Here is a 12,842-nt window from a genome sequence, read left to right on the forward strand (position 1 = left end):
AAAGATCACACCGGGCATGTATGTTCAATTAGCCCATTGTACTGCTGCTCATTTACGAAGCGTAATTTCAATTTCCACCATATTTGACGTAAATATGAAAAACCGATAATGTCTGGGATTTTCAATTCCGCAGCAAGGACGGTGGCGGAAGACACATGAATATTTTGATGAATGGCTCGCGAGCCGTACTGCACCTGTTTAACTGCATTATTCCCTCCTAACAGGGGGCTGGTAATGAATTTGTTCTGATACAGCTGGAAAAAAGCCCAACTCAGGATTTATTTTGTTCCTCGCAAATCGGCTAACGCCACATTCTGCTGAATCCACTGAACACAAAGCTTTTCTCTAACATTAACCTGTAATTGTTACTTATCTGGGCCTGTACAATCAGCCGACGGCTTGGCAACAACGGGAACTATTTATTTACTATTCTGATTATTAATTAGTAAGTAAAAGCACCTATTATCCAGAATGCTCGGGACCTGGGGTTTTCCAGATAAAGGAACTTTCCCCAATTTGGATCTCCCTAACCTAAGTCTGCTAAAAATCATTTAAATAATTGGCTTGTTCTGCCCCCAATAAGGGGTAATTATATCTTAGTTGGGATCAAGTACAGGTACTGTTTTATTATTACAGAGAAAAGGGAATCATTTAACCATTAAATAAACCCAATAGGGCTGTTCTGCCCCCAATAAGGGGTAATTATATCTTAGTTGGGATCAAGTACAGGTACTGTTTTATTATTACAGAGAAAAGGGAATCATTTAACCATTAAATAAACCCAATAGGGCTGTTCTGCCCCCAATAAGGGGTAATTATATCTTAGTTGGGATCAAGTACAGGTACTGTTTTATTATTACAGAGAAAAGGGAATCATTTAACCATTAAATAAACCCAATAGGGCTGTTCTGCCCCCAATAAGGGGTAATTATATCTTAGTTGGGATCAAGTACAGGTACTGTTTTATTATTACAGAGAAAAGCGAATCATTAAACCATGAAATAAACCCAATAGGGCTGTTCTGCCCCAATAAGGGGTAATTATATCTTAGTTGGGATCAAGTACAGGTACTGTTTTATTATTACAGAGAAAAGGGAATCATTTAACCATTAAATAAACCCAATAGGACTGTTCTGCCCCAATAAGGGGTAATTATATCTTAGTTGGGATCAAGTACAGGTACTGTTTTATTATTACAGAGAAAAGGGAATCATTATTAAAAATTAGAATTATTTGCTTATAATGAAGTCTATGGGAGATGGAACTTTCTGGATAACAGGTTTCCAGATAAGGGATCCCATGCCTGTACCTTGTCCATCTCCCACAATAGAAACTATATATTTGAAGGCTGTCAAAGGCTGGCAGATAGCTAATTTACCTCGAATTGTCCTACATTTGGTGCCTTTGAAAAGGCAAACTAAAGTCTTATCATCTCTATAAAAGCCATACGCTGTAGTTCACTAAGGCTACCCATTTACTAGTATTAAACGGGGTTGCTCTTTTAATAACCTGTGACAGATTATTCAACAGCCGATCAGCAGTTAGACTTGTTCAGCCGGAATACTGAAATTAGATATAATTGGTTGCTATGTGTTTCTGCACTGAGGCAAATGAAAGAGTCCCTGGGAGTTGAATCCATCTAACACTCACGTGCAAAATGTAATTATGTACTATCCAGTGAAAATTTCTACAAGTATTAAGTTATAGCCCAAAAGCCATAAATAACTTAGCATAATGGATATACCCCGTAAGTTATGATATTCTGATAACTTGCAGCACTTTATAGTAAATTTCTGATAATCAGTGTTTTCTGGCCTGTGACTTCTAATATCCTTATAATTTACAGCAGGGGTACATTATCCCTTATAATACATGAGTGATACTCAGAGTTCCCTGTATAACTCAGCCTGCAGCCTTGTGCCTTTATATGGGCACAGAACCCCTCAGTGACTGCTAATATCCTTATCATTTACAGTAGGGGGTACATTATCCCTTATAATACATGAGTGATACTCAGAGTTCCCTGTATAACTCAGCCTGCAGCCTTGTGCCTTTATATGGGCACAGAACCCCTCAGTGACTGCTAATATCCTTATCATTTACAGTAGGGGGTACATTTTCCCTTATAATACATGAGTGATACTCAGAGTTCCCTGTATAACTCAGCCTGCAGCCTTGTGCCTTTATATGGGGGGCACAGAACCCCTCAGTGACTGCTAATATCCTTATCATTTACAGTAGGGGGTACATTATCCCTTATAATACATGAGTGATACTCAGAGTTCCCTGTATAACTCAGCCTGCAGCCTTGTGCCTTTATATGGGCACAGAACCCCTCAGTGACTGCTAATATCCTTATCATTTACAGTAGGGGGTACATTATCCCTTATAATACATGAGTGATACTCATGAAAATGTCTTTCTCTCAGCAGTCCATTAGTAAATATAGACAGAAGGTATTAAGCAAAAAAAACAACATAGTAATAAAAATTCTATACTTACTCTTTAAACCTTGTTTCGTGCAGCGATGGCAGAAAAGAGAAGGGGAAAAAAAAGAGAATATTAGCAAAGTTACTAATACTGCCCATGTCATGCCGTGAATTTATCTCTGCTGCGAAATGATTCAGTTAATGACATTCTAATAACCGAAATGTTCACACGAGCAAAATGAATGTAATACCCTTTACAAAGGCATTATCACTATTGTATAAGTGACTGTTGCAATAAATTACACAGAAAGGAAGATGTCGGCGGATAAACAAAGCTTCTGTATGCTAAGCATTCCTCCGGCTTCGTCCATCATCCGGATTACACTTAGAGCTCCGTTATTAATGATTAAGACGTCCATTTTTTATAATTACAGTAGCTTTATGGTTCAAACTACTTGAAGCGAATTAAAGAAGCCTTCCGTAATAGCACAGTACAATTACACTCTTGGCTGAATTTATCATGCAGTGCATTCTGGGGATGGATTAATAATATGTTTTCATAATCGGGTCCCCGGTCGGACTTAGTGAAGTGAATTTGTCCGCCGCTTCTCTTCAAAGAGAATGATTGTGCTTTCTTGGAGAGCCTTCAGCCAGTGTCTGGAAGACTTATGTGCAGCTGTTAGGGCCAATCTATTCATTTGGGATACAGGAATGGAGTCAAAGCCCATTAAAAACTTTATACAAAAAAAAAAAAACGTTAACGGTGCAGTTCTCAGAAAGTTCTAGATTAGGGAGAAAATAAAAACTGTAGTACCGTGTTAGCCAGTGTCATAAATAATAAAAACACACATAAATACAAGAGTATTGTAGAAATGATACCTAGGGGGAGATTTACCAATCCACGAACTGTCCGAAGGCGTCCAAACGTGTTTTTTCGTAACGATCTGTATTTTTGTGACTTTTTCGTCGTCGTCGCGACTTTTTCGTTGCTGTCGCGACTTTTTCGTATATTTTCCGCAACTTTTTCATCGTCGTCACGAAAAAATCGGATTGGTTTTGCTGCCATTTACTCAATACAAAAAAATCGCGACGGCGACGAAAAAGTTGCACAAAATACGATAAAGTCACAACAGTAACGGAAAAGTCGCAACAAATACGAAAGATCTCGACGGCGACGAAAAAAATCGCAAACTTTTCGTTTCCAATACGATTTTTTCCCTTTCGGGATTCAGATTCGTGGATTAGTAAATCTGCCCCCTAGTGTAGATTCCCATGTATTGCAATGTATTTTTATTGTTAGTCAATCTCGGTTAGGGAGAAAACATCACTAAACTGCAGAGAATGGGGGGGACAATAAAGTCCCTATTATTTCTTCCAAATAGGGATGCACCGAATGGTGGAATTCAACCAAACCCCAAATCCTTTGTGAAAGATTCGGCCAAATACTGAACCAAATCCGGTGTTCAGGTGACAAAAAGTTACATGTAGTGATGAGCAAAATTTTTCGCCAGGCATGGAATCTCCACGTTTCGCAATTGGCAGATGATTTTGCGAAAAATTCGGAAAAATGTCACCGCATGACAAAAAGAAGTCACGTGCCTCAAAAAAATTGTCACGGATGGCAATTTTTTTGATGTCTGCGTCATTTTTTTGCTGTGCATGACATTTTTTTTTACACTCTACCGCATTTCGCAACAATTTTTTGGATGCACTATATTTCCACGTTTCGCAAAATTTTCGCTTTTTTCAAATCGTTGCGAAGTTTGGCAAATTTATCAGCAAAGCGAAACGGGACAGATTCGCTCATCACTAGTCACACGATCTTAGGGATTCCGATTCGCTTTGGCCAGAAACTTGGATTCGATTTCACCATTTGCTAATATTTTTGCGAAACCCCTATAAAATGTTGCTATAAAAAATGCCCATTGGCTACAATATATTATGGGCAAAAAAAAAGTTGCAGCGAAAGAGCGTCCATAGACTCCAATGTATTTTGCTCTAAGAAAGTTGTCGTGAAAAATGACAATTGATTACAATTAGGGGTATATTTATCATGCCGTGTAAAAAGTGGAGTTAAGCATTACCGGTGATGTTGCCCAGGGCAACCAATCAGCATTCGATTTCAACAGTTAGAAAACCAAGGTAAAGCATCTGATTGGCTGCTATGAGCCTCCTATGAGCTGCTTCACTCCACTTTTTACACAGCATGATAAATATACCCCATAAATTCATTGTTTCACAAATGTTCCCACATTTTCTAGAATTTTTTGGCACCGCTTTACCAATTTAGCCCAAGACTCACAGACTTAGCGGCTGCCTTGTGACGTCCTTTGAAACAATAGTTTAAGTAGGTAGAACTGTGCCCCCATCAACTAATCAAAAAGTAGTTTTGATCTTTCGACTGTCTACTCAAAGTCACTCACTGATTGGTTGGTAGAGGTGACTGCACCTCTGCCTCATAAATACTAATAGCACTAGCATTATCTTTTTACCCTGTATAATAACTACATGTCCTTTTTAAATAACGAGTGTTCATCGTTTGGCCATTCAGCCCATTATGAATCACAACTTGCACCCCATGGAGTCAGTGCTGTTAAGAGTTATAGTTTATCCAAAATGCATGTCCCACAGGTCTGACCTGACCCTGCTTCTTAGTAAGTAACAGCCAATGAGCCGTATATACATTCCTCCCCCCATGACCAGGGACTGGTCCGATTGCCATCTTGGAGTCAGGAAGGAATTTTATCCCCTCTGTGGCAAATTAGAGAGGCTTCAGATGGGGTTTTTTGCCTTCCTCTGGATCAACTAGCAGTTAGGCAGGTTATATATAGGGATTATGGTTGAACTTGATGGGTGTGTGTCTTTTTTCAAACTAACTTACTATGTTACTATGACCCTTTGCACCAAATGTATCATTTGTTTGATCCATATTTGGTGCTGTTCTTGGATGAACAGGAAAGAAAGAAAAAACCCATCATCCATAGATGTTTTTTCCTTAGGTTTATGATTATTATTTTTCTCTGAGAATGACAGATACCCTTTAATATTTATAGAGTGCTCCCTCTAAGAAGTCTACGTTATGCATTGAAATAAAGATTGTGAGTAGCTTATTAGCGACGCTGCTAGGCCGAACCATTGCTCGCTTGCCCCGAAGAAGCAGATAAAAACATTTGCATGGTAATTTCAAGCACTTGTCTCTTAGGTGACTTTGATGAATCCCCCATTACAGCACTTGCTATTCAGATATTCCTATCTGCATCACGGGGCCTCTTTGTATATACGAGTACCTGGGAAATGTCTTCCACGTAGCGGCTAATGAATCCAAAACAGAAATCTACTGCTAATGCCATTGATAAATTGACTTTGCGCTTAAGCACAGATAGCCTTTAATTCCTAGCCTGCGGCAACTCCAGGGGATACGATGCTTACGCGCCTGGTCTCACTCAATGCAAGTTAAATATATACATGATATTGTTTCTAACATTAATGATCACTGGAGCGCGGGTGATTTGCCTTTTATTGGCTAGAGGGGGGGTGCAATCAGTAGGAATTATGTACGTCTTGCTCTTAGCTTTGCAGCAAAGATTCATGTACAGTATTTCATTAGCTTATTTTATCTGTCAGGGTCGACCGGGGGCGCCGGGACACCGGGAAAAATCCCGGTGGGCCCCGGCGGCCAAGTCCGACCTTTGCCGGCGCTCCCCCTTCTGACTGTTCCTCACCTGACGCGTTAAATTTATACGCGCTTGGGGAGGACGTCAGGTGGGGGCCCTGCGGGGGGATAAGGGGGGCCCCTGGGGGGGGTAGGGGACGGGCCGGCGGGGGCACCTGCAGGGCCTCTGGGGCGGGAGCCCCGGTGGGCCCTGCACCCCCCAATCCAACCCTGGTATCTGTGGTCAATATAATATAACTTTGAGTCTTTTCTCTTCAGGTATATGGATTTCATACCTCACTGATATTATGAATAAATACTGTATATACTCGAGTATAAGCCTAGTTTTTCAGCACCCAAAATGTGCTGAAAAAGTCACCCTCGGCTTATACTCGAGTCGGGTGCCATGGGTCCCTCCCTTTGTCCTTTGTGTGCAAATTAGGCCACCCACAGCCAGACCCTCCAGTGCCCTGGCCCGCTCCCATACTTATGTCCCCTTACGTGTCCTCCAGAACTGCTTCTGCAGCAAGTTTGCCAATGCACAATGAGCGTGCAACTCATATTGTTTTTGTTGACCCTCTTCTCCACTTACAGAGCTAGTTTAACTGTTTTTCTTTGAAATATATATTTAAAAACATATACCCCACTGATGACTCAATTAATGTAATTACATTAACTGAGTCATCAGTGGGGTATATGTTTTTAAATATATATTTTTTTAAATATATATTTTGATTATTGGAACTTAGCAGTAGCTGCTGCATTTCCCACCCTAGGCTTATACTCGAGTTAATAATTTTTTCCAGTTTTCTTGGGTAAAACTAAGTACTTCGGGTTATATTCGGATCGGCTTATACTCGAGTATATACGGTAAGCCCTATATATAGTCATGAGCGAATTTTTTTTGTTCGTTTTGCGAAACTTCCTTGAAAATTCACCGTAAAAAAATTTGTCGCGCAGAATTTTTTTTTGTCACCCATCAAATTGGCACGGTCACATCAAAGAAGGACGCGGACGTTTTTTTTAAAAAAAGGGCGTGGTCGCGTCAAACCGCGTAAAAAAGCAGGCGACAAAAAAATATATACGTGGGCGACAAAAAAATATACGCGGGCGACAAAAAAATATACGCGGGCGACAAAAAAAATCGCGCAACAAATGCGTTTCACGAATTTTTTGTCGTTTTGCAAATTTTCTTGCCGTTTCCCGAAGTTTATGGCGAAGCAAAACGGGACAGATTCGCTCATCACTACCTATATATAAATATAAATAGGAGATTTCTCTGTATATTGGCATTTGTCTAATATCTCTGAACCCAAAAGACAAACGTATGACTTACTGTCTGTAGCTGACCATAACAATCATAATGGCAGGAATGCAACAGAGAATGATGATAATGGCAAGGGCAAGTAATGCTCCCTCTGTGTAGCCGACGGCTTGGGCTTGCTTCTTTACGTTGGCTACGACGTCCGGGGTTCGGATTTCCAAAATGCGCCCTCCTTGACCAATGTAATCCTGGAACTGTTTGTTGATGTCCAGGACTTTCCCATCCAAAAACCTGTATATGACATAAGCAAGCAGCATTACACCTTCAGGAAATTCAACCAACCAATAATCGCAAGTTCATAATATAGTTAGTATGCAATTTGTGTTGGAGTGGCCTGCTGGGACATCATGGTGATGTTCTTCAGTATTAATGCCCAACATCAATCTAACTCTATGGTGCATAGTACATTTTTGCCTTTAGCATATATGGTACAAAGACTTTGCTTGCTTTATTCTGTGCTGGATCCACTGTGCTTGACCTGGTTTAGATATGTAGTGATTGGGTAGGAGAACACTCCCTAGAGGTGCCATTGGTAAAACAAATTAACAGCCAACATGTCTTTGCACTAAATGTGTAAGTGCGGAGGGTACAGTGTAAAATAAGACCGGCAGTGTACCTATGTTTACGCCAAGATAAACCAAATGGTCTAACCCACCAGAGAGGTATAGTAAGCAGAGAGAAGAGAAATGGAAGGGGGTGAGTGTAGTGAAAAGCAAGAAAGTGGAAGAAGGTCACATACAGGGTAGGGAATCCTAACCATTCCCTCCTTCTCCTGTAAAAGCAGACAAGGTTAAAACCTTCAGGCGTCACTCTACCAGGGGTAGCAAATTACCACCCTGATTACTCACCCTGCTCCTGTGTAATATTCTATATGTATTCTATAATATTCTATATGTTACAGCTGGAAAATTGTATATATTACAGGTATGGAGGTATGGGACTTGTTATCCAGGGATTTGGATATGTTTGGGACATGAGGTTTTCCAAATAAGGGATTTTTGAGTAATTTGGATCTTCATAATTTAAGTCTACTAAAAAAATCATCTAAATTTTAATTAAGCCTATTAATATTACTTAGTGCACCAATAGCACTATGGCACACCACTCATCAACTCACACGTCTCATTTTTATGAAAGAGGGTATGATAGTGATTTATTTTAATGGAGTGACCTGGTTAGAAGTGAAGAACTGCCTTGGCGTTTCGATGGTTTCCCCTGAATGCACTACGGTTCAGCCAATGATTGACTTCCTTGCACCATTAATACAATTACCAAAAAACACTGAATTTTCCATATCTGTGAGGTGGACAGTGCCAAAATGTGATTTTCTGCACATCAGCTGTATATTACCTTAATCATTATTTCTATAAATGATATAGGAAACTTACTTGTAAAGCTCATTCCGTGATATCGCTCTGTTAGTTTTGGGGTCTACAGCATAAATCATTAGGTCGCTCTGGGTGTAATCCTCTTGTGAGAACCCATCACCGTACCTCCGAGCCCCTATTGATTCCACCACCACTGCTGCACCAGGGATTTGGTCCTGTACATAACCCTCTAGGATCCTGAAGCACAAAATAAAGCAAAGCATGATTTAAAAAAAATTATATCATATCTAACATGAAAAAAAGTATGCTTGGGAGTTGACAAGTAACTCCTTTCTGCATTGGTTTCAGGCTAATATACTTATTTGTTTTTTGACCAAACAGAGCCTTCTATAATCTGCCCGTCTACATGTGGCTACCAAATAACCAATCACAGTCCTTATTGGCTGCACCTTGTACCTGTTGCACAATGATTGCTCCTTGCCTCCTTGTAATCTCTTACAACCTGCAGGTCCAGGTCTAGCCGAACAGTAAATGTTACTTGCTGTTTGGTTGTTAGGGATGTAGCGAACCTCAAAAAAAAAGTTCGCGAACCTGTTCGCGAACTTCCGCCGAAAATTGCGAATATTCGCGAACTTTGCGAACCCCATAGACTTCAATGGGAAGGCGAACTTTTTTCTGCCCAGAAAACTGATTTTAAAGTTGTTTAAAGGGTGCCACGACCTGGACAGTGGCATGCAGGAGGGGGATCAAGGGCAAAAACCTCTGAAAAATTGACACACGCCGTTTTTCGAAATGATCGGTAATTTTGCGACTTTTTCGTATTTTCCGGCGCTTTCGTAAAGTTATCGTATGTTTTGCGACTTTTTCGGAGCTTTCGTAACGTTATCGTATGTTTTGCGACTTTTTCGGAGCTTTCGTAACGTTATCGTAAGTTTTGCGACTTTTTCGGATCATTCGTACCGTTATCGTAAGTTTTGCGACTTTTTCGGATCATTCGTACCGTTATCGTAAGTTTTGCGACTTTTTCGGATCATTCGGAACGTTATCGTAAGTTTTGCGACTTTTTCGTACCGTTATCGTAAGTTTTGCGATTTTTTCGGAGCATTCGTACCGTTATCGTAAGTTTTGCGATTTTTTCGGTGCCAGCGAACCCAAATTGCGAACATCACGAAAAGTTCGCGAATTTGCGGACTTGCGAACACCCGATGTTCGCGCGAATTAGTTCGCCGGCGAACAGTTCGCTACATCTCTATTGGTTGTTATGGGTTACTATATCAATAATAAATTCTGAACCTTTTGCTACATTTACCCAATACAGTCTATTCCAGGGTGCCAATTACAAGCATGTCAAGTTCCAACATGGCCAGTGAGAGTGACTTCAACTCTGTCTTGGCTATTCAAGGCAGCACATCAGTTCAAAACCATAGAGGCAAACAGATGTCAAACAGGGTGTGTCCTAGATGTGCTAGATGCACATATGTGCATCTAGCACATCTAGAACACACCCTGTTTGACATCTGTCTGCCTCTATGGTGGCATTTACTGTTCAGCTAGACCTGGACCTGGGCCTGTAGGTTGTAAGAGATTACAAGGAGGCAAGGAGCAATATGTTCTACTTTGGGCCTGTAGGTTGTAAGAGAATACTAGGAGGCAAGGAGCAATATGTTCTACTTTGTGCCTGTAGGTTGTAAGAGATTACAAGGAGGCAAGGAGCAATATGTTCTACTTTGGACCTGTAGGTTGTAAGAGATTACTAGGAGGCAAGGAGCAATATGTTCTACTTTGGACCTGTAGGTTGTAAGAGATTACTAGGAGGCAAGGAGCAATATGTTCTACTTTGGGCCTGTAGGTTGTAAGAGATTATAAGGAGCAATATGTTCTACTTTGGGCCTGTAGGTTGTAAGACATTACTAGGAGGCAAGAAGCAATATGTTCTACTTGTTCACTTGATGTCTTGAAGATAGTCAACAAATATATGAAGTGAAAAAAGCAAAACAGAAAAAAGTGCAGTATGATGTAAGTCCAGGTGGCATTATTTATCCCATGAGATGTTACAAACAATGGAACAATGATCCAGATAACTGTAGAAGCCTGGTTGGCCAATTCATGTAAAGGCAATCGTCTGTCTATCTATTCCAATGTGCAACCCCCTTTGCTTTTCTACTAATATGAAAACCAGACGGCTGCTGCTCATAGAATTCCACTGGGATGGAGTAAAAACAATTACCATGCAAATCCAACTGAAACTTATACAACGAAATCATTTTCACCGGCATCACATTTAATAAAGGTAAGAAAAAAATATACAATATAAGGTCTACTGAGCTTCTACGAATATAATGAGCTTTGTACTGTAGCCATAGCAATCTCGATGGCCTGTTGGTAAAAACAAATTTTGCACAAATCAGTACGGAAGGTGAAAGCAATGTCTTGGGGGATTTTGGTCTGTGCTCTGGCCGGATCTCTCTGGCTTTTCCTCCCTGTGAGTACAATAAGCGAGGGGATACACCAGAGAAGCATCAATACTATATTTGCAATGTAAATGAGAGATGCTAAGACATGCTTCCATTGACTTTAACCTTTATATTGACGTATCGTACATATTCTTGGCTCTGTACTCTGCAAATTATAGTAAAAGCCACAAAGAAGCTTAGAGTTCCTGGTAAACAATTACAGACAATTCAGTATGAAGTAGATCTAAAAATAAAGTACAAATTGTTGTAGTTAATATAGAATTCTAGTTAGGGAACAATTAGAATTTTAATATGTAAATAAAACAATATCTGGTGTCTATGGGCGAAATGTTTCGCCAGGCATGGATTCGCGGTGAATTCGCCATTGGCGGATTGTTTCTCGAAGTGGATGAAAAAATTCACCGCAGCAAAATTCACTGCACGTCCAAAAATTGACGCAAGAATAGTCGCGGGTGTCAAAAGAATAGTCAGGTGTCCAAAAATTGTCGCAAGAATAGTCGCGGGCGTCAAAAGAATAGTCGCTGGTGACAAAAGAATAGTCGCGTGTCCAAAAATTGTCGCAAGAATAGTCGCGGGCGTCAAAAGAATAGTCGCGTGTCCAAAAATTGTTGCAAGAATAGTCGCGGGCGTCAAACGAATAGTCATGTGTTCAAAAATTGTTGCAAGAATAGTCGCTGGTGACAAAAGAATAGTCAGATGTCCAAAAATTGTCACAAGAATAGTCGCGGGCGTCAAAAGAATAGTCGCTGGCGACAAAAGAATAGTCGCGTGTCCAAAAATTGTCGCAAGAATAGTCGCGGGCGTCAAAAGAATAGTCGCGGGCGTCAAAAGAATAGTCGCGTGTCCAAAAATTGTCGCAAGAATAGTCGCGGGCGTCAAACGAATAGTCATGTGTTCAAAAATTGTCGCAAGAATAGTCGCTGGTGACAAAAGAATAGTCTCGTGTCCAAAAATTGTTGCAAGAATAGTCGTGGGCATCAAAAGAATAGTCACGCATCCAAAAATTTGCAGCGGAAAAAGAATAGTCGCACATCCAAAAATTGTCGCAGGAATAGTCGTGGGCGTCAAATGAATAGTCGTGTGTCCAAAAATTGTCGCAGGAATAGTCGCGGGTGTCAAACGAAAAGTCATGTGTTCAAAAATTGCCGCAAGAATAGTCGCTGGCGACAAAAGAATAGTCGTGTGTCCAAAAATTGTCGCATGAATAGTCGCTGGCGACAAAAGAATAGTTGTGTGTCCAAAAATTGTCGCATGAATAGTCGCTGGCGACAAAAGAATAGTCGTGTGTCCAAAAATTGTCGCATGAATAGTCGCTGGCGACAAAAGAATAGTCGTGTGTCCAAAAATTGTCGCAAGAATAGTCGCGGGCGTCAAACGAATAGTCGTGTGTCCAAAAATTGACGCAGGAATAGTCGCGGGTGTCAAACGAAAAGTCATGTGTTCAAAAATTGCCGCAAGAATAGTCGCTGGCGACAAAAGAATAGTCGTGTGTCCAAAAATTGTCGCATGAATAGTCGCTGGCGACAAAAGAATAGTCGTGTGTCCAAAAATTGTCGCAAGAATAGTCGCGGGCGTCAAACGAATAGTCGTGTGTCCAAAAATTGTCGCAGGAATAGTCGCGGGTGTCAAACGAAA

The 12,842-nt window shown here is 40.6% G+C and overlaps 1 protein-coding gene across 2 annotated transcripts in view; it reads right to left on the reverse strand.

Annotated features, from left to right (window-relative positions):
• Positions 1-12,842, reverse strand: part of pcdh15 (protocadherin-related 15) — a 709,890-nt gene that overhangs the window by 50,173 nt on the left and 646,875 nt on the right. For both annotated transcript variants that reach the window (XM_031905917.1, XM_031905916.1), the window contains exons 30-32: positions 8,794-8,970; positions 7,418-7,636; positions 2,503-2,511 (exon numbers count right to left, since the gene is read on the reverse strand). In XM_031905917.1, coding sequence (XP_031761777.1) covers positions 2,503-2,511; positions 7,418-7,636; positions 8,794-8,970 — 405 coding nt within the window. The remainder of the gene's footprint in view (positions 1-2,502; positions 2,512-7,417; positions 7,637-8,793; positions 8,971-12,842) is intronic.

This window comes from Xenopus tropicalis, chromosome 7 (assembly GCF_000004195.4).
Source record: "Xenopus tropicalis strain Nigerian chromosome 7, UCB_Xtro_10.0, whole genome shotgun sequence".
Classification (NCBI taxonomy): domain Eukaryota; kingdom Metazoa; phylum Chordata; class Amphibia; order Anura; family Pipidae; genus Xenopus; species Xenopus tropicalis.